This window comes from Pelmatolapia mariae, linkage group LG3_W (assembly GCF_036321145.2).
Source record: "Pelmatolapia mariae isolate MD_Pm_ZW linkage group LG3_W, Pm_UMD_F_2, whole genome shotgun sequence".
Classification (NCBI taxonomy): Eukaryota; Metazoa; Chordata; class Actinopteri; order Cichliformes; family Cichlidae; genus Pelmatolapia; species Pelmatolapia mariae.
In genome coordinates, this window is record NC_086229.1 from 92585655 (window position 1) to 92606947 (window position 21293).

General features: G+C 40.1%; 3 protein-coding genes across 8 annotated transcripts; 2 read left to right on the plus strand and 1 right to left on the minus strand.

The window, feature by feature from the left end:
- The first annotated feature begins 260 nt into the window (after positions 1-260).
- On the plus strand, positions 261-5628 carry LOC134625050 (uncharacterized). Its single transcript, XM_063470394.1, has 7 exons — positions 261-366; positions 1222-1343; positions 1485-1592; positions 2310-2363; positions 2823-2972; positions 4069-4191; positions 5004-5628. Exons 1-7 carry the CDS (start codon positions 360-362, stop codon positions 5040-5042), a joined length of 603 nt encoding a protein of 200 aa, XP_063326464.1. The 5' UTR covers positions 261-359; the 3' UTR covers positions 5043-5628.
- Positions 5629-5712: 84 nt separating this feature from the next.
- On the minus strand, positions 5713-21240 carry slx1b (SLX1 homolog B, structure-specific endonuclease subunit). 4 transcript variants are annotated; one of them, XM_063470383.1, is made up of 6 exons: positions 21073-21240; positions 20748-20913; positions 20615-20666; positions 19535-19855; positions 8492-8707; positions 5713-6607 (listed from the first exon to the last, which is right to left on the minus strand). In XM_063470383.1, the coding sequence occupies exons 1-6, from the start codon at positions 21152-21154 to the stop codon at positions 6578-6580; spliced, it is 867 nt and encodes a 288-aa protein (XP_063326453.1). In that variant the 5' UTR covers positions 21155-21240; the 3' UTR covers positions 5713-6577. The 4 variants fall into 4 exon arrangements, with proteins under 4 accessions (XP_063326453.1, XP_063326455.1, XP_063326456.1 ...); XM_063470385.1 differs by having other exon boundaries at positions 20748-20820; positions 21073-21239; XM_063470386.1 differs by having other exon boundaries at positions 20748-20854; positions 21073-21220.
- On the plus strand, positions 9862-17883 carry LOC134625041 (uncharacterized). Of its 3 annotated transcripts, none has more exons than XM_063470370.1 (6): positions 9862-10129; positions 10901-11168; positions 14746-15766; positions 16009-16164; positions 16463-16555; positions 16989-17883. In XM_063470370.1, exons 3-6 carry the CDS (start codon positions 15062-15064, stop codon positions 17310-17312), a joined length of 1278 nt encoding a protein of 425 aa, XP_063326440.1. In that variant the 5' UTR covers positions 9862-10129; positions 10901-11168; positions 14746-15061; the 3' UTR covers positions 17313-17883. The 3 variants fall into 3 exon arrangements, with proteins under 3 accessions (XP_063326440.1, XP_063326439.1, XP_063326441.1); XM_063470369.1 differs by having other exon boundaries at positions 9862-10093; XM_063470371.1 differs by lacking the exons at positions 9862-10129; positions 10901-11168 and adding an exon at positions 13111-14222.
- Positions 21241-21293: the final 53 nt, after the last annotated feature.

A 21293-nucleotide genomic window follows, 5' to 3' on the forward strand; every position in this document is an offset into this window, starting at 1 on the left:
TGTCCTCTTGGCCACCTTAAAAAAAAGGCATTTTTTTAATGTCAACAAGAATTTTTTTTTACCGTATTCATAGAGGATATTTAAACTTTGCCAAAAAAAAACTGACTGCGGCTTCTAACTTGTAACAGGAATGTTGTTTGTGGCTCAAGACTTGATATCAGGATACATTTGACATATATTTCACATATTATAGGCCAAAAAAATATTTACAGCAGTTTAAAAACAGGAAATCCCTTTTTGCCACTAGACCCCGATAGAGGATTGGGTGGGTCGAACTTCCCCACGAAAGCCCGAGGTCAGCACATAAACGAGGGAAACTGGCGAGCTGTCTGGACGAAGTTGCAGCGGATCTTGTGATCATGGCAGGTAAAATATCGATATAATAATTCAAATCTAAACGATGGTGTATTAGCGCTACACTAGAAAAAATATTATTGACATTATTATCGACATTTGTAGATTAGTTGTTGTAATTGTAGCTTCTACAAAAAAACATCGTGAAACTAACTGATCAGCCGTCTTGTGATACAACATCCATCGTGTTTGCACACGGGCGTAACCATCATTTGTACAAATCCGCTTTTCTAGGTTTTTGTGGGTTTTTGCTTCTAACCAGATGCAGTTTTCTATCTTTTCAACGCCCTTCTCTGATCATCACACTGTGCCAATGAACTAAACAGCTAAACAACTGTAATCTCCACATTTCGACTTTTTTCTCAAAACAGATTTTTGGCTTCAATCTCGAATTTCGACTTTATTCTCAAGAGGAGCAATTTTACTTAATACTTAACGACCGTATTTCTCGGTGCTAAATTTACGATGTCCCCGCTTTGGTTTAAGGGGAAATGGCAGAGCAGAAGTGCGTCTGATAAAATCCAGATGTCGGTGTTGATAACTGAGGCATGTTTGCCATCCAGCTGTTTCTGCTAAATCTGCACATAGACTGCGCGCCGACACACGCCTGCTGTTAGTGAGCAGAGAAACAACAAATACCCTCAGCACTGTTATTACGGTACAGCACAACCCCACGATGGAATCTGCCTTTTATTGTCACCCTCAGAGATTTTGGACTCTGAGTAAACACAGTTATAATGTTAATATAAACCCAAACTTACATGAATACCGCTGTGATTTGCAGTGAAGTTTAGCAGCATAGTTTGGATAGTGAGCTGAGTCAAAACTGTGCAGCAGTAACAGAGATCCTTTCACTGCTCCTTTCAGAAGAAGTACCAGCTGTGGAAGAAGCCATCAGCCCAGCTCAAAGTCCTCTGGTCACACTCACCTTCCAGAAAAACATCCACAGGAAAGAGAAGTACCTGGAAGCTGAACCCAAAGCTCTGGGGGTATGTTGTGTGTGTGTCTTCAACTTCAACTAGTTTATATATACACACTATATTGCTAAAAGTACTCACTCACCTGTCCAGATCATTAAATGAAACAGTTCTAGCTTTATTTTCTGACATTTTTTCTTGACATTACTTCAGATCACTCAGATCAGCCTCAGTGTTTTCACGATGCTCAGCACCATTGTGTTTCTGATTAACTGGGGTAATACGTACGCTGTTATACCTTTCTTCATCTCATCTCTCCTGGTAAGTTTGCAAACACTTCACACACAGCATTAGACGAGCAGAGAAACTATATAAGACAAGAAAACTTGCATTCTTCATAACTACTTGCATCCCAAGTCCAGCTAGAATAAAAGACATGAAATGTTTTCAAATAGTGACATCTTTGCTGCAGGACAATCACTGATCTGCAAAATGACACCGGCACTTAACAACCTTGCTTTTATATAAGAAGATAACCCAAAATATAGAGCTCTGTGTTTCAAAGGGATGCAGTAAATAAGTTGTGCTCATCAGTGTAGACTCAGAGTGACTGCAACATGTTGGCAAGCTGTCTGTGTTATAAATTAGATTATAGTTATTTAATTACCTTGGTCAGTCTGTCTAATTGCAGTCATCCAACTACTACTAGCAATTGATAGCTAAATACAAGAAAGTATGCTGAATGAAAATATTGAGTGCAAATTCTACTCTACAGGAGCACTTAAAGCATTTTATACAAGCACTTCCTTTCATGCCTGAGTGCTTTCTAGCGAACAATCACACTGCACTGAATCCACTGGAGAGCAACCCGTACATAGTATCATGCTCAAGGATGCTTTGGAACACAGACTGGAGCAGCCAGGGATCAAACTACCAGTTCATAGAAAAGTTGCACTACCTGTTAATTCTGTCAGTTGGTTAATTCCAGACTTGGGCCTAATGTCAGCCTTCTTGTGTGTGGTTTTGTTCTCTGTACAGGTGATAATAGCTGGGAGCATAGCTGTAGCAGCAAAGAATCTTCATCTGCCAACAGTGAGTGTGCACGCAAGCATGCACATACAACATAACAGCTTAACAACAGCAACCACAGAGTACGGGAAGATATTTACCATATCAGTTAATGCCACTGTTGAAGTCCCCTGCCACAGAAACAGAACAGCTCTCAGTCTCACTTCCTCTAAGAATCACTGAGTAAGGCTGAATGCAGCTGGTTGTTACATGTCAAGTGACCTTGTCCCTGACATTTTACTGCCAGGACTGGCAGTGACCAGTACATGCAACTGCACATATGGCCAGGATGTAGAAGCAGTACTTCTCATTATACAGCAGACAGACACCAGCAGTCACCTTGTTAGCAACTAGCTGGAAACAAGTGTGAGGAGTGAAACTGACTTTTTATATCAGGATTGAAATTTAAAGTGCTTTTTTATATCTTCTTACACAATGTATGCATGTCTCCAAGCAAATAATTGTATCAGCTGTTTTTCTCAGCTAAGGGCCTGCTTGGTGATGCAGATTGTGGCATGTGTCGCTTCCATCGTCAGTGTAGTCTGCACTCTGATTAAGGATAGCACACCCTATTACTGCTGGCACTCTTACAGGATGGACTTCAAATATGGTGAAATCTGCCATAAAATTGAGGTGAGTAACAAATGCCTTCTTTATAAGAATATTGTGATTATATTTAGTTGAACTACATTCATTTTATATTCAAATTAGTGTCAAACTAAGAACCATCCATTGTCTTCCATTATTCTAATGCGGGAAAATTCTTGAAAGAGTAGTTGTCAAACAGCTAACAGATCATCTGCAGCATAATGATTTATTTGAAGAGTTCCAGTCAGGTTTGAGAACCCATTAGTAAAGACGCTGGTGAAGGTTACAAATGATCTTCTTATGGCCTCTGACAGTGGACTCGTCTCTGTGCTTGTCCTGCTAGACCTCAGTGCAGCGTTCCATACTGTTGACCATAATATTTAATTACAGAGATTAGAGCATGACATAGGAATTAGAGGTACTGCACTGCAGTGGTTTAAATCATATCTATCAAATATACTCCAATTTGTTAGTGTAAATGGAGAGTCCTCTTCACACACTAAGGTTAATTATGGAGTTCCACAGGGTTCTGTACTAGGATCAGTTCTGTTTACATTATACATGCTTCCTTTAGGCAATATTGTTCTGGGTATCGCTTACATTTTCACTGCAGATAATACCCAGATCTATCTGTCAATGAAGCCAGATGACATACATGGCATGGACAAACAAGTTTGGGCATGCGATAACTCGAGAATGAGACAGAGCAGAAGTTTGAAATAAACACTATGGGTGCGTCTACTAAGAATCTTGGACAACTTTGATCTCAAAGTGACCTTGACCTTGAGGTGAAGGTCAAAGATCAAGTTTTCTGAAAATCCTGTGAATGCCTGCAGCCACCAGTATTTTCTATGTATTATTGTAAGGTCTCTGTCTTACAATATAAAGCATCTTGGGGCAGCGGCCTTGTGATATGGTGCTATAGAATTCAATTTAGTTTTATTTATTTATATAAATATGGAAAAACTACAATTATAATAAATGTAAACAATATAAATGAAATTGAATTGAAATAGGTGGAAGAGTAATGTGATGGCACTTCACAGCATGCTAAATGCATAATTTAATGAAGGAAGTTGAGCTGAAGAATGCCATGAAAGATGTCCATATGTCATATGTGTGTATCGTGTTCTATTTACAGAAAATCAATTCCCACTTTTGTGCTGGAGGTGTGCTCATCCAGGCGACTCTGTTTGCCATCTCTGCTACTTTGGCTGCCTACTGCTGTAAAGTGGTCAACTGTTGTGGGCCACCGGCTAAACTAGTGAGTAGACGCTCACGATCGCAATCGCAGTGCACTGTCACATTGTCATATTCATTAATGCCTACACACAGGCATTTGGACATGTGTGGACCCCAACTATACTTACAGTTTTGAAATACTGTTTGTGTGTCTCCAACTACAGTTTTTCGCTGAGAATGTAGTGGCATAATCTTCAAATATTTGGTCAGTTTGTCAAGATAGAGCCTTTTTGCTCTGACGTTTTCAAAGACAGTTGTTCCTGCTGCCAGTTAACTTTGCTAACCGTTAGCTGTTAGATTTGTGCTCACGATCTTTCAAAATACACAAACAAGGTATTTCAAAACTTTACTTACACTTTAGAGCACGACCACTTGTGCCATTTGTGGTTTTCAATGCATTCTGGTATACCTGCCCCAAACCCACTTCATGGCAATCGATTATCTTGCCATGACTTTGATGGGTGAGGTTGAACGATAAAATTAATTCATGAACACAGCAGAAGGGTCAGGAGTGCCAACATGACTTAATTAAATAAGCCATTGAATAACTAATTGTGTAATTAATTAATTACAATTGAAAATAACTAAATAAAAAAATATTAAATCTTTTACATGAAATTAATTGACATGATAATTGGTTAATTATTTATATATCTAATTAATGATTTATTTTCAATTATAATTACTTATTTAACCATGGCACTTGAGGCCCTCCATAGTAGATTAATATTTTTTTGTTATCCCATCAAGAATAAGCCACACAATCATTGTTACTAACTTTAGACAGGGCTCATAGAGGTAATGTTATTCAACCTTATTTTCTGTGCCTTTCAGCCAGTGATCACCGTACAAGCCCCTCCCACCCAGGAGTGAAGACGGGACAGGCGCAAAAGACTCGCGTACAGCCACGAAGATGCTCCAGTACAGTCTTGAGTTAAAACCAAATCAGTATTTTGAGAATAACAATCATGCGTAATGTCAAGGTGTGATAAACCCATTACCACATTAAGTGGCACTTTACTCTCCATTATATATACATATACACACACACCTATATATATATACACATATACATAATATATATATATATATATATATATATATATATGTACACCAAACAGAAAACAGGGGGACTTCCAGGCCAAGGAACAAGGCACATGAGCCAAATTAGTTCATGGAGGTTGACCAGGAAAAGAAGAAGCAAGAAACTGAGACTTGGTTAATACGACTATTGATTTGTGCTTGAAGATGTCCTGTGAGCCGCCTATTACGCAAGCTGTTAACTCTCAGAAACTTGTCCTCTGATTCAGTTGTGTCTTTGGGTTTGTCAGACCTCTTCCTGACAGAGTTTGTTACTGAGCCTTTTGATGGTGAAGGAAACTGTACTCACTGACACCTTGACTTTCTTTGCAATTTCTCTGTAGGATAGACCTTGCAATAAATAACTGGAAAAATTGGAGTGGTCTAAACGTTTTCACCGGTAGTGTACATATACATATTCATACATATACAAATAGTTCGCACTTTAGTCACATCATGGCTGATTTAAAATCCTCCGTGGTAGTGTACAGAAAAAAATATGGGCCAGACTTATAGCTCAGGGAAGCATAACTAAGATTATACCCCCAAAACAGTTATTAAATTCAGTTTTATTTATACAGCGCCAAATCACAACAACAGTCGCCTCAAGGCGCTTTATATTGTAAGGCAGACCCTACAATAATACATACAGAATGGAGGAATTAGTTATCAGTCATGTATAAAAACTGAAGATTTTATTCTGCTTTTTAAATAATTAAGAGAAAGTGACAGAAACAAGACAAAAGTTAGGCTGGAGTTCCTGCTATCACTGGGTAAGGGAAAGGCAGGAACATCATGGATATGTTGTCATCACAGGGCTAACACAGAGATTCAACCATTCACACGCCCATATCCACACTTAGAGCCAACTGAGAATTACCAAGTAACTATTAATTAATACATATGTGTGTACTCTGCATGTTCTCCCTGTGTGGCTTTCCTCCCAAACTCAGACAGACTCCAGAAGACTGGAACGAAGAGAAGACAGCACTAACACTACACCACTCGCACCTAATTCAACACTAATAATAACAACAACAACAAAAGAGAGTATCCTGCCTCTTGCCCTATGATTGCATGAGTTGGAGGTTCAAATAGATTGTGGATGAGAGTTTGCTGTATAACTTATGGTGAAACGTGGCATCTAGTGCTCTGAGTAGTCAGTAAGGCTAGAAAAGCACCATATTAATGCCAGTCCATTGGCACAGTCGCCACAAACTGCAGATCATGTTGGAAACACAGTCCTTTCCATGCAGTGCTCCAGTTCTTCTGACAGTGATGTGATGTCCAGTGAGAATTAAACGCATTTTTTTACAGCTTCCCCTTCTTCATATCTGCAGTTCGTCTGCCCAGTGACTCTGTGGAAGATCAGTACAAATTAGCAAAGTAATTAAGCACCTTAAATCTTCTATATTTACTCTTCATTTTATTCCAGATCTACTGGTGTGGTGTACACACACAAGATTTCTGAAAGGGATGTGACATTTTAAGGCCCAACTGTACCTACATATCCAGTTACGTAAATTAGAATGCACACAGTCTTTATCAATTAGGGATCAATAAAAGATCATCTGATTCAAATGATAAAATGCAGAAACAAAGTGTGAAAAACTAAGTACATTGGTAAATAGGCGAGTAGAAGCCAGTACTGCTAAGCTCAAATGCACATAATTAACTGATCATCAAGTCTGAGCACCTCTATAAAAACAGAGGTTTTGGCAGTTTGCAGGTCAGAGTAGAAAAGTGTTATATAGATTACCACTCTGTTTAGAGAATGCCATACAGCATCAGCCTCGTGCCAACAAAAAAACAACTTTATTCTGATATTAATAGAATCTAAAATTAACACTGAATTAAGATACTCGTGTGCAACAGTGTCAATACCAAGAGTATCATCTTTGCCTCCAACTTTGGGCTCACAGCTCCTCCCCCCACTGACAGCTGAAGTAGTTAACATGCATAACACTGAGCAACACTTTCAGAGGAATTTCAGAGCTCAGTAAAACTCTCATTTCAGCAACACTGAAATACTAAACAGTTATCATAAACGTTAGCCTGGCTGGCACATTAGGTGTTTAGCGTTAGCAATTACCCGATAGCCACATTAGCCGTCTGTTATCATTAACATTGTGGCCAGCGAACTGCAATTAGATAAAAGACGAATAATCATTGCAGAGCAGATTACGGACACGTGGATAAGCAGGCAGTTTGCTGGCTGTGCAGAGCAGAGGGGAGACTAGCTGAACTGAACAGAATGGAGAGTCCAGAGAGTGGAGAGCTAATCCTGGCAATTAAAGATAAAAAATAAAAATGTAATAAATTATAAATTTGACTGAACAGCACACAGTACTACTAATACAGGATATGAAGCAGGCAAGGAGGGGACCGGGGCAACAGACATCCAGAGACCCCCTCAGACCACTGCAAGGACAATGGCAGCCCCTACCCGGAGAAGAGCAGAGGTAAGCAGCCACAGTGCAGAAGGCCCAGGGCCACAGAAATGAGCCCGCAGGTGCTGCCGGCAGCCAGCTGTGCCAGAGCAGACTGAGCTCCAGGCCCAGGACCTGAGACCCAAGAGCACCACCCCCACCCCCCAAGCAGGGACCCACCAGAGCCAGGAGGGCCAGGCCATGCAAAGCAGCCTTTGAGAGTGAGCCACAACACAACCGAGCACCCAGACGCAGACACCGAGAAACACCAATGCACCAGCCAGTGGGTGGGGGCGCCAGCCAGTACCGGCACCAGAGGTGAGGACCCTGTTCAGTGTGCCCACCCCAAAAGGCCCTATATGTATGAAACTGTAAGGAATGAGAGTGTCCAAGTTGTGAAATCAGAACAACCCTAGTCAGCACGGTAATCCCAAGAATCAAGCGCACCAGAGGCCAAAATTCCTCCACTGCCATGGGAGAGACTGATAATGTCATAAGAAAATGATTACTCTGAGTTGTGGCTGCTAGAAGTTGTTCTACAAGCTACTGAATCATAGGGTGTACTTGGTTTTCACACACTGCTTTGGCATTTTGTCTTAATTTTGCGCATAAAAAAAATAAAATAAAAAACAGAAATCCCCGTACAGTGAGACTCCAGTAACCGCCTCTGGTATAATCAGTGTGAGCAAAGCTTTTTGTGAGAGGCTTTAGCAAAGAACCAACGGGAGACATGCAAATAATAAAAGTGAGTAATGAACAGAGAGCTGAATGTATTCTATCTAAACATACTGAGCATGAGATGCTGTAACTAACTTGGGGTGCAGACAGCGTGACCTCCTCCAGGTCTCCGAAGCAGCCATGTTTATGTCGGATGAGACTTCCCCACAGCATCGAGCTCTCGCAGGAAGGACACTCGCCCTCAACTGGCAGAAGGTGGCATGACTCAGACCTCAGGAAATATCTGGCAAGGCAGATTACATGACTTCTCATCCCACAGGAAGGGTGGACACAGCTCAGCTTCTCTGACACCTCGAAGAGCACAAAAACATTACATTGTTTACATTACATTAAATTCAGCTAAAATTCCAGGTAAAGTTTGAACTATTACTGATTCTGGGACACAAAATAAACTTTCAAGATATTTTCAGGCGAGACCTCGATTTATGAAGACATCACCTATTTGCAAAAGTGCTCCCACGTTTTCGGAGATGCCTGACATCCCACCAGCTAGCAGTAGATAGTCGACTGGGATGTCAAGGCTCACTAGAGCCAGTCTTGTGTCAAGGTAGTTATCCCCGACAGAAATTTTTTCCCCTGTGTCGGGAGCCCGACTTTGCACATTGTTTTCAACCCTGTGTCGTTTGGATACTCAGTGGAAGTTAAAGTTGAGTTGAATGAAATTCACTTAGATAACTTAATGTTGGGCTTATTTCAGTATTTTATTTGTTCCTGAGCAAATCGGCTTGGCTGAGACTAAAGTTCAGGGCTCGCAAAATTTCAAAATCCCTGGTAGCCCTTCGGGCAGGGACTCTTCAGTTTGTGGTAGCCCAAAATAAATTTAAGTAGCCCGAATAAAAAAAGAGAGCAATTTTTTGATTGATGTTTTGTTTCCTATTTCGTTTCCTTTACAATATTATACATTAAAGTATAATATTGTAACGGAAACAAAACATTAATCAAAAAATTGTTGAAACACAAATTACAACGTTGTATAAAAATTACGATCATCAACTCAAATACTTGGTTCTAATTGAACAGAAATTTCTATGAACTTGTAAGAACTGTGTGAATCAGTCTGTGTCAGATCCTGAATTTGAAATTTCCACTGAAGTCACGGGTAAGAGATAAGTGGAACCAAGATCTAGGCCATTTTTTTTTTGAAGTTTGCAAAGACTGCTAAATTTTGCCAATGGCAGTTCACTCTTTGCAACATAGTACGCTGTTCTAAACAGATTTTTAGATTATGTTATGTTATTTACAGGGGTGCACATAAGTGGTCCGCATGTGCGCATTTGCTGTCAAAATAAAAGACGCGCACCAGATAAGAAGTTGCAACGCGCGTTTGCGTCCATATAAAAGGCACTGTTTGTGTCCGCTACACTCTAAAAAGTGTATTTCAGCAGTAGTTGAAGTTACGTAAAGTTCAGAGTGAGTTTCATTAAGATTTCTGCTTTAGTGGAGCCAGTCTACATTTGTGGAGTATATCAACTTGTTATTACGTGTTGTTCCCTCAGTACACATGTAACCTGCTATTCTCATTAGAGTCAACCTGCATCAATTAGGTTTCTCGTGACGCAGTGCGTCTGATGTCATGACGTCTCCGCCTTCTCCAGAATTTTCTACCTGCGGTTGAGACCACCATTTTGAGAGGCACTTGGCTGCAGGCAGGACCTCATGAACAATTTGGTCAATAAGGTAACGAAGATATTACTTTTTCCATAGTCCTTGAAGGTAAGTCAAATGTAGAACACATATTTTAATATATTAGATATAAAAATATTCCAACTGTATTGTTAAGTGTTTAGTAAACTGACCTGACCAAACCGCTATCATTCAGCCCTGCTAACATTAGCGAAATGTCAGACCTGTTGGTAGTTTGTGCTTGGACATGTAGGTTAAGTTAGTAGTTTGCCGGCGGTACTCTCTTGTTTTAATATCGTAACGCTAGCTTAAAGTTGTGTATTCATGCAGTGTGTCGGTGTTGGCTTACTGTTAGTTATTCATTAGCATTAGCACATTATAGCGGCAAGCTGGGCCGCGGTTCTCTTCAGACTACGTTACTTCGGGCGCGCGCATTTATACACGAGTGGTTGTTCGCAGTATGCCTGTCGGCGCGAATAGTTCATGCGGTCACGGCCACGGGTGATGTAGGAGGTAAAGTTTAGCTGTGGTGGCTCCAGGAAGCATGCATTTACTGCCGCTTGCATTGCTTTCAATGTACATGACGTTAAGAAGGCGAGGAGAAAGGGTGCGTGCAGCGCTCGTACACGCACGGATCAGCCGTGTGAGAGGGAGATGGTGTGCGGCAGAAAATCAAAATTAGAAATCATAGAAGAAAGTATTACGCTATTGAACACAGAAAATACAGCCATCAGATTTCTTGTAGACCTAGCACACTTCTGGTCTGTGTCTGAATACATATATAAGTACATAGATGCAGATGAACACTGTAAACATGATGAAAGATCGACAGACTAACTCGAACATATCTTTAATCTTTAGGACTTTGGGTAGCGCTTCCTTTCCTTCCTGTCAACCTCTCCAGAGGGGTGTCTGCTGATGGCAGAAAGATTACATCACCTCTGGTTGGAACCCTGGACAGTGCCACAACCTTTGGCTTGGTGTCCAGTGTGATGCCCCATCGCCACCTTCTGACCTATTTTCTTCTCCGCTCTGTGACTACTTCAAGAGGGGCATTCCTGTGTGGAGGCGTGCCAGGCAGCTCGTTTTACCTGTGAACTTGCGTACTTTCACTTCATCAACAACAAAGGTATGCAAGTTCAAAATAGTAATGTCTCATTTAAACTTAATTCAGTTTTACACTGAACAGGAATCGGCTTTATATATAAAACAATTGCAAAAAAAAAAAAAAATGTACCTATGGGCATTTGGGTTTTGTTTTTAAACTTTTGTTTTGAACTTATCCCTTTAAAATCTAATTAGAGAGGGCTGGCTACATTTGATGAATACATTTTGTGTTTAAATGATTCGCTTTGTGTTGGGCAATGTGGCAAAAAGATGAGATGAGATCTAGTCTCATATCACCATATTGATATATTGTAATATTGCCCAACTCTCCCTCTGTGTTTTTCTCAAATTATTTATATACACCCAGTAAAGCGTGTCTCTGTTTCTCCAGTGCTGTGCTTCATGTGGAGATGCAAGGACTGTGGGACAACATTAACAAAAAGATCTGAATTGCTCAAACACTACAAACTGATTCATAGGCATTACGGACGAGGCCACTCATATCCATGCACTTATTTAAATTGTGCATGTAGGTTCAAGACTTGGAACGCCCTACTGAGCCATCTATCAAGAAATCACCCTGCCCAACAAGCAGTCTCCAAAGCTGCGTCCACATTCACTTGCCATATTTGTGGCCATAATCAACTCTCCACAGAAAGAGAATATTTTCAACATATCTATCAGCATCTTAAAAATAAGGAGACTGTAACATGTGTGTTCCAAAACTGAATATAAAACCAATGTCTATGAGAACTTCAAAAGTCATAAATACAGAAAACACTCTGGTACAGTGAACACATTTAAGCCTGGAATAAGTTCTGTTGATGAATCTTGTGCCAGTGTTGCCAGTGATATTTCAGATGTGGAAATTATAGAGAGTGATGTAAATTTAAATTCTGCTTTTGACAATGGGTATTCTGAAAACTTAGAGAAGGATATTGAGCTTAAAATTGCTTCAGTGCTCCTTAAGTTGGAACACATCTTTCTTGTGTCTAATGCAGCTGTAGATGAGCTTTTGCAGGAGTTAAAATATTTGATTGGTTCTGTTTCTGTGGCGATTACCCAAAAGACTATTAGCCAAGTATTACAAGACAATGGATGCCAATTTGACCAGTCAGTTGTTGAAAAGCTAGCCAGCGTACTCTGTGAGACAAACCCTGTAAAAAAAGCAATTGGAGATAAAGGTCCACTTTCCAGTCCTTGGAGACGAAAAGCATACTATAAGAGCCACTTTAAAGTAGTGGAACCAGTGGAATATATACTTGACCGAAAAAATAACAAGTCATTCCAATATATTTCAATTTTAAAGTCTTTGCAGCATATTCTTGACTGCCAGACAATCTTGGATCAGGCTGTTAATTTGAATACTGTAGATAATCAGCCTCAAAAAACTTCTGTGCACTACAAAACTATCTTCGATGGTGACTTCTTCCATGAAAATGGACTGTTGTCCAAGCAGGAAAGCATTTCATTGATATTATACATTGATGAATTCGAAATATGTAATCCACTTGGTACATCACGGAGGAAGCATAAAATTTGTGGATTGTACTGGGTTTTGGGTAATTTGCCACCAGGCTGTAATTCTGCTTTAACCTCAATCTATTTGGCTGCTTTAATCAAAAGTAATGATCTGAAGTGCTATGGGTATGAGAACGTGTTAAAACCTGTAATTAATGATCTTGTAATTTTGGAACAGAGTGGGATATTTCTGTCAAAGTTGGGCAGAACAGTAAAAGGCACTGTTCAGTGTGTTGTTGCCGACAACCTTGGTGCACACAGTATTGCTGGATTCTTTGAAAATTTCTCAGGGACATACGTATGTAGATTTTGCACTGCAGAAACATCAGAGTTCCAGACTATTGAAGTCAGAAGTGAAGTCTTTACTTTAAGAACAAAAGACATTCATGCAGATCATTTACGAATTATTGAGGAAAACAAATTGCCCAGTTATTATGGTGTGAAATCAAAGTGTATTTTGTCAAAGCACCTCTCACATTTTGATGTTACCACTGGGTTTCCACCTGATGTTGTACATGATCTTTTTGAGGGAATTGTTCCTTTTGAACTTGCGCTTTGCCTCAATTTGTTAATCAAAAAAAAGTATTTCACATTATGTACATTGAATGAAGCAATATCATCTTTCAACTTTAAGTGGGCTGACAAAACAAATCGACCTCATCCTGTGGCTCTCAGTTTTGCATCCAAAAAAAGTGTAGGAGGGAATGCACACGAGAACTGGAGTTTTACCAGATTTTTGCCTTTGTTCGTTGGGCAGAGTGTACCCTGTGAGGAGCCTGCTTGGCACATCTTAACAGACTTGAAGGACATTGTTGATCTTGTTGTCAGTCCTGTTCATACTGAGGACTCCATTGCATATCTTGGTTTTAAGATCTCCGAGCACAGAATCAAGTTTCAAGAGGTTTTCCCAGATGTTAATCTTAAACCAAAGCACCACTACTTGGAACATTATCCATACTTGATCCGTAAGTTTGGGCCACTGGTTGCACTATGGACTATGCGATTCGAAGCAAAGCATAGTTTTTTTAAAAGAGTTGCAAGGAACATCAGATGCTTCAAAAATGTACTTCTTTCCCTTTCACAGAGACATCAGTATCAGATTGCATATCATTTGCATGCAATTAGCTTTGCCAAACCCCCACTGGAAGTAACAGATGTTTCCACTGTTCACATTGATGTTCTTAACAAGGACATCTCAAATGCACTGAGACAGAAGTCTCCAGATATGGACAATGTGTGCTTGGCTAAAAGTGTAGCATATAATGGACTAATCTACAAGTGTGGGATGATCTTGATCCACGGCTCACTGGGAGGACTGCCAGAGTTAGGTGAAATCATCCAAATGGTGATACTGCAGGACAAACTAATCTTCATTCTGAAAAAGCTTAGCGGATGGTATATGGAACACTACAGAGCTTATGATCTCAAAACATCACCAAGCAAAGAAGTGGAACTTGTTGAGCCACAAGAACTGCATGATACCTACCCACTGGCAGACTACAAAATTAGAGGGATGCGTCTTGTCACCTTGAAAAGATATGTCCATGTTTAAAGGGTGAGGCCTCAAAATATGATAAAGTATTTTCTTAAGTGGGAAAACAAAACCCAGACCCATACAATACTGTGTTCTCAGAACATATTTATTTTATACTGCAAGCCAAAGTGGTGTGATGATGTCATTGGCAATTCATCAGTTATGTCATTTTTTTTAATGCAGGTTGCTGGATTCCAGTCAGTGAATGCTAATCCTATGCTCTCCCCCCTTTTGCTTCTCTTCTCTTTTTCTTCTTTCCTCTCCTTGTTGTCTCCTATATTCTCCTCACCTCCTCTCCTTCTCTCTTCTCTTCAATGTCTCCCATATTCTCGCCATCTCTCTTCTCCTCCCCTCTCCTCTTCGGTTTGCCTTCTCTCCTCGCTGCCTCAGCTGATCTCCACCTCTCCTCTTCATTTTCTCCTCCCCTTTCCTCCTCTCTTTGCCTTCTCTCTTTTCCTCTAGTTTGACATTAAATTCTCCTAATTGGAAATGTCAGTGGTTTACATGTTGATCCTCACTAACTGTGCTTGTGCTTTGTTCTTAGACCACCATGGCTGGTTCAACACCTGCAAGACTGAAGGTGATTTTAGGAGAGAACAACATTGAAAAGCTGACTCTTCCAAATGGCATCCCAGAGTCACTTGAAGACCTTCTCAGCACGATAAAGACTACCTTTGGGTTAAAAGGTAACTTCAGACTGCAATACATGGACCAAGACTTTGGCAACGACTTCTTCAATCTGAATTCTACCACCGAACTTCGGAATTTGGGGACAATCAAAGTGATCCACCAGCAAACAAATCCACCTTTGATCAGTGCCGATCAGTCCACTTCATCTCTGTCTCTTTCATTTGAGTCTGATGACGGTATTTCGGTGGCATCAAATGACACAATTATCCTCTCATCCCCTGAATCTGTCATCTCGAACACAACAGTGGCCAGAAGACTTTGCAATTCCCCAATTTTCATATGACACAGAGCTACAGCTAGAGAGGGGGAATACTGAGTACCGTGTGAGCCAAAAAATGTTGACTTTAAGCGCCCGAATGCTGTCTGATATCCTGAAAAGAGTTGCAGAAGAAATTTACCGTTACAAGGCCTATCCAGAGGATGCACATTTCTGCGCAGCTGCAGAGGCCCTTATCAAAAAGCACCCATGTTTGAAAGAACCTGGATCATTCAATGGCTGCTACGGTTGGAAACAACGACTGAAGTACAAAATGGCAAACTACAGGACCCAGCTCAAATTACAGGGGTGTCCAGAGCTGTGTGTAAACTCACTGAAATCTAAAGCTACTACAGATGCTTTCCCTGCTAAAAAAGTGAAGAAGCCAAAACGTTCTGAAGCTAACTTTTATCCATCCTTTCCTACTGGTGAGACTCTGGACAGCATGGAAAAAGTGAGACTAGAACTTCTGACAGAGATCGGGATAAGGGACAATGAAAGGGTCATCGCAGACAAAATGGCTAACACGTTTGCCTACAGACGACATGAGGTGGTAAACCAAGAACCAAGCATTCAGGAACTGAAGGACAGATGGCCTGCACTCTTCACACAGAAAGAGGTAAGAATGGAACTGAAGTGATCGAAGTCTGTATGCTTCAGGATTTATTGCAGTTAACTTTCATGAATCGGTCATAACTTGATGTGGTTGAGATTTTATAACACTGAACTTAATGAAAGAATTTACATTTAGAATTTCCATATATGTTATACTTTTTGGGATATAGACATTTTGGCATACAATCAGTTTCAGCATTTTGTTCCATAATACAATATCTACTGTCATTTGTGTTTTGTTTTTAGATAAATACAGAGTTCCAGAGGCTCATGGCTGTTCCTCTTGAGTGGAAGTTCATGGCCCAGTTAGACATGCACTCAAGTCAGCTGATCAAAGTCATACATTCCAAAGGAGGAGCAACACGCCAAAAGATTGCGAACATCATGGACACATTGGACCAGGTAAATCTGTACCATCAAACAAGATACTTCGTAACTAAGAGGGCTGTCAAAATATATCTGAATCCTTCATAAAGACAATATGGGCAGGCCAATGCTAATCATGGCTTTCATATGCATGAATGTTTTTAGCGACTCAAAAAATACACCACTGAACTCATCCCCTTTTCTTTCTGTAATGAATCTCTGGGCTTGTGAATTACTGTTTTTAAATAAAGTACATGTAAGTTAAGCAATAAGAGTAAGGATGTCTGTCTTATGAAATTTAGAGTTTAAAATTAATCAACATTTGTTGTTCTAGACTGTGGACATTAATCATCGGAGGGAATGTGTGCTGAAAGCCCTCACCATCTTCCTGGGAGAAGATGCAGATGGCCTGATCAAGGAATACCTTGTAAGTTTCAACAGTTTGTCAGCATATCTTGTCAAAGGGACACAAAAAAAGTTAACTGTTAGAACAAACATAACACGTGAACCATAGTTGGATTGCTGACATGTATTTATTATCATGACCATATTGGACATTATGTAATTCCCAGCAACAACACATTACATATTGGATTGACTTTGTTTTAAGTAAGACAGGCTTACTTGATTATTTAAGTTCAAAGGAATAGTTTGACATGTTGGGAAATCTTATCTTTCTTGCTTACAATTTGATTAGAGTCAGATTGATACACCTCTCTCTGCTGTTTCTGGTGTGTGATGACACCCAGCCAAGAAATAGCCCAGCACATAACACATATTGGTACATCACCCAAACACTTAATCACAGTAAGAAGTGAGGCTAATGATGATTTGTGTTTGTGTCTTGTACCCCTCTGTAGGACTGTGGAGCAGATGATGTTCAGAAGGACCTGGAGGAGGTCACCATGGCAGTGTATGTGATTCGGAAGGAGGGGGAGGGACTGCAGGAGCCACCTGAAGACATTGGCATTGTCATTGAGGGTGTGGAAGTGTTGCATGAACTAACTTCGGTTGCCTCAGCTTGTGCCCTGCTTCTAGGTTTGATCTATGCACTCAACCTAGCTTATCCAAAACCCTTTCGCTTCACTTTTGAAGTGCTCCAAAAAATCTTCATGCAGCTTGATCAGCACAAGATGTCCCCCAAAGTCCAAAATCTGTATATCAAACTTCAAAGCTCCCAGTAATGGCACAGAACAATGACCAACAAATGGCCTTGTGCCATAATGCGAAGGAACAACTGTGTTTGGAAATATAGTGAAAAATCTGTAAAATATGTAGTCTCTTTTGGATGTTGGGCCTTTTTTATGCTCCAAGAGACCTCAAACCACAATTTAATGTGCTTTTATACATACTTTGTATGGTATTTTTATTTATTTTTTAATTTTTTTTCAGACATATTTGCCTTCGTTTCAAGGGAAAGGTTGCATTTCAGGTTTGATGTGCTCAGTTATACAACAAACTGTTGTGACATTCTAAAACTCTAAAGGAGTGTTTATATTTTTTCATCCCCATTGGTCAGCTACACTGTTCAGATATTTATTCATTGGCTATAGCTGAAGAGAAGTTTCTGTATACTCTTGGGGCACTTTTTCATAGTTGACACTATATGTGTTGAGATTGATATTTGTGTAATACTGTGTTGCACTTTACACTTTGATGACAACTTTGTGGTCCTACTAAGCGTTACTTGCATTTTGTGCATATGTGTTTTAAAAAGGACAAATGTGTAATGTGTTTGACCAAAAGCTGTGTTGGTTGCCATAAAGGTAATACTTTATTACATTTATACAATAAAGTATTTTTAAAAAAAAAACCATTGGATTTTGAATTTTTGAAAAATATTTTCAGCCAACTTAAAATTTTGATTTAAGCTTTATTAAACAAACTAAAATTTCATTTTAGAGTCACTACAAAAAGTAATTTACACTAAACCACATTATTAGGTTAGCAAAGAGCAATATTTTACTTTTGGGTTATGCAAATTATTGGGTTGGAAAAACTGAAAACTTTAAGTTGAAATGTCTTAATTTTAAGTTGGATTAATGCAAAATGTTTATTTGACAACAATTAATTTATTAAGTACATGTAACTTAAATCAGTTGTGTTAATCTAATGTATTAACTTCATTTCAAAGAACTTAATTAAATTAGGTGTTACCAATTGAAATAATTCAATTAAGTTGGTTCAACTATTTTCTTTTTTCAGTGTAGAGTGGGATTTTCACGGCATTTGCACCACATCTCTGTGCGTTCATCATTTGTTTGAAGCCAGCTCACCTCCTGCAACCACTTTTCCGAGAATACGCGCTTCTTTTGTGGTTCGGACTCCTTCTGACATTTCTTTGGAGGTGGAGGAACACCAAAGTAATTGCTTAAAGGAGCTTCTTTGACATCTTTAAGAGTTCTAAACAAATGTCTGTCCTGCAGAAAATCTTATGTACGCAAACGCGTGTTGCAACATCTTATCTTGTGCGCGTTTTTTTATTTTGACAGCGAATGCGCACCTGCGGACCACTTATGTGCACCCCTGGTTATTTAGCTTGTCATATTCCAGCCACAGAAATTCTTTTGTCCATGAAACCAAAAAAGCTGCACTTTCTTTTTCCCTCATAGTCTGATTTGTCATAACTTTTCCGTTTTGTGGTAAGCTTTTCTTTGGCTGTCACTTCTTCACCCTGACCGCTCTTATTTGGCTCAGCAGAACTAAAATATATATCATGCTGCTTTTACACACGCACTAACATAACGTCAGGTTTGAATAGTAAGCTAATGAGTGATAAGACGATGCCAGAGGAATTGGTGCGCAATTAATCGTCACTCACCAATCAGTACTGCCGCTCTCCATACACAGTTCGCGCGATCGCAAAGTGAAAGCAAAAAACAAGCGCAAATTCAAACGCGATTTCAATATGTCACATATTGACAGTGGCTCACCGACGCCAATGACATAATTACCCAGCTACATTTCCGAAAAAATGCAAATGCATTGACATATATTTTTCCTTCCTATGGGCAGGGCTGAGATAGATTTTGGTAGCCCGACTGGAAAATTCGCTAGCCCCGGGACGTCGGGCTAGCGATTTTGCGAGCCCTGAAGTTAAATAAAACAGAGGGACAGGTCAGGAGCTCTGCTGCAGAGCAGGAAGCTCCACACATTCTCTCCACTGCATGTTTATTTGAAGATAAGTCATTGAAGAGGTTTCAAATGTTTCTAGATGAAAAAAATATATATCAACAATGTGCTCAGATGGATATGATTTGAAAAACAAGTATCTAAACAACCAAACGATATCTGAGCCATTGAGTATTTTGATGAGTTAATCCTGCTGAGCATTAAAGACATCCTGCTGTTTAAACTGAACAGAAATGTGTAAAAGCACTGATACTGATCTGTTAGATGACTCTACCTTGATGTGCTTCTCACAGAGAAAACACATGGACGCCTCCTCCTCTTCCTCATCCTGACATTGTAGCGAGGGTGTCTTTTTGGCTCTTACGGTGCCAAAAGTGATGGGGATATGGAGGGGAGGCTGCAGGCCAGGCTCAAAGTCCATCCTGTACTCCTGTTTGAGCCAGCGGGCTGTTAGCGGCAGTCTGTTCCATGGCGCCACCCTCAGCATGTTGGAGACGACTCGCCAGTGGAATTCCAGGCTCGATTCTTTTCTGGAGCGCCGAGATACATGCACAAGCCTCCTGGAGGAATGAGGGTGCTGCCACGCCCACTCAAACTGGCACACAGAAACATGACAGTCACAACTTCTGCTTCCTTTGGGATCGTACCATTCAAGCTAGCCACTCAGGACAGTGTCTAGCTTGGATGGAGCTTGCAAAATATTAATCTGATTTATTTCCCTTCATGGCAGTATTTTCCTCATTTCACTTGGTGCCTAAAACCTTGTCTGTTTTCAGTCTGGTTCAATTCTATTTATATAGACAACAGTGCCACAAGGTGCTTTATACTGTACGGTAAAGACTCTCCACCAAGTAAACAGTAAAACCCAACAATCAGATGACCCATTCATTTAAAATGAACTCTGGAAACATTCAACTAAACTTCAGCTGTTAATGTTTGATCATGAATCTGACCTGTCTAGCATGCACATGCAGTCATGGTCATGTTTTTCTTTCTGTTAGCTTTAAGGATCATTGTAGGAGCTGAACGGTTGAAAATGATGCTCAATTTCTGTGCTGAAAAATGGGCCTCCATTTGTTTTTATCACTCCATAAACGTAACACGTAATCATCACATTTATTATATACTAACATTTGCATGAAATTCCAACTGACAAACTTTAGAAAATTGTACGACTACATGTAAAGAAACAAACTCTGAAAACTGTGCACGCATGAAACTGTGCTCTTTTTGCTATGGGTTTGGGTGACACTTTATTATAGTCACAATGAAGCTCTGACTTTTTACACCACAGATTACAGAGTTTTTGATTCATTTCCATCACTTATAGATTGGACAGTGTCCTGATACTTACCCTGAGAGCAGCAATATCAGATGGGAAGCCGTGGATAATGAGGACCATCTCCCTGTAAACAGACGGACACAGTAAACAGTAACTAATGTCCAAGGTGCGGTGTAACGTACAGTATAAAGTTGCGAGGGCCTACCACGGTCCTCTCCCGCTGGTCCTCTTGGCCCCTCCTCTGTGCCTCCCTGCATTGTGCTGTCCTATCCTTCGCTCTGGGTTCACAGTGAAGCCGATGTAGATACGGCCCTTAAATTTTGGATTGATGCAGTACAGCATATACACCCCGAAGAAACCTTCCACCTCCACTACCATAGTAACAGCATAAGCAGACTACTCTCATGAAGCCCAAGACTGAATCACGACTTTACCAGATATCGGTCACAGTGGCTAACATTGGCTACATGCTAAAGTATTATATAGGTATAATACACACCAAATAACTCCAAGTATTGTTCAACACTTACGTGACTTTTGTACAAAATCTTTACGTTTTTCATCCACTGTTCGCCACCTCCGACTGCTTGGTAGCTTTAAAAAAACATACATACAGCCTCTTAGTAGTCGAAAAATCTGCCTGATAACATTAAAAATTCCAAAAAGCGTAACGACGCAGAGTAGCTAACAAAAGCGTAACATCTTATACCAGTCAGGCTATACTAACACATCTATGACTAAAAATGTCGGA

Excerpts from the sequence above, each read along its gene's own strand:
- LOC134625050 (XM_063470394.1), top strand. Across the intron at positions 2,364-2,822 it reads AGAATCTTCATCTGCCAACA|CTAAGGGCCTGCTTGGTGAT; the intron begins GTGAGTGTGCAC and ends TGTTTTTCTCAG. Across the intron at positions 4,192-5,003 it reads GTGGGCCACCGGCTAAACTA|CCAGTGATCACCGTACAAGC; the intron begins GTGAGTAGACGC and ends TGTGCCTTTCAG.
- LOC134625041 (XM_063470370.1), top strand. The coding sequence starts at position 15,062 with ATGACGGTATTTCGGTGGCATCAAATGACACAATTATCCTCTCATCCC. Across the intron at positions 15,767-16,008 it reads CACTCTTCACACAGAAAGAG|ATAAATACAGAGTTCCAGAG; the intron begins GTAAGAATGGAA and ends TTTTGTTTTTAG. Across the intron at positions 16,165-16,462 it reads TCATGGACACATTGGACCAG|ACTGTGGACATTAATCATCG; the intron begins GTAAATCTGTAC and ends TTGTTGTTCTAG.
- slx1b (XM_063470383.1), bottom strand. The coding sequence starts at position 21,154 with ATGTATGTTTTTTTAAAGCTACCAAGCAGTCGGAGGTGGCGAACAGTG. Across the intron at positions 19,856-20,614 it reads CTGATATTGCTGCTCTCAGG|TTTGAGTGGGCGTGGCAGCA; the intron begins GTAAGTATCAGG and ends TCTGTGTGCCAG. Across the intron at positions 6,608-8,491 it reads TCACGCTGTCTGCACCCCAA|AGTCACTGGGCAGACGAACT; the intron begins GTTAGTTACAGC and ends GATCTTCCACAG.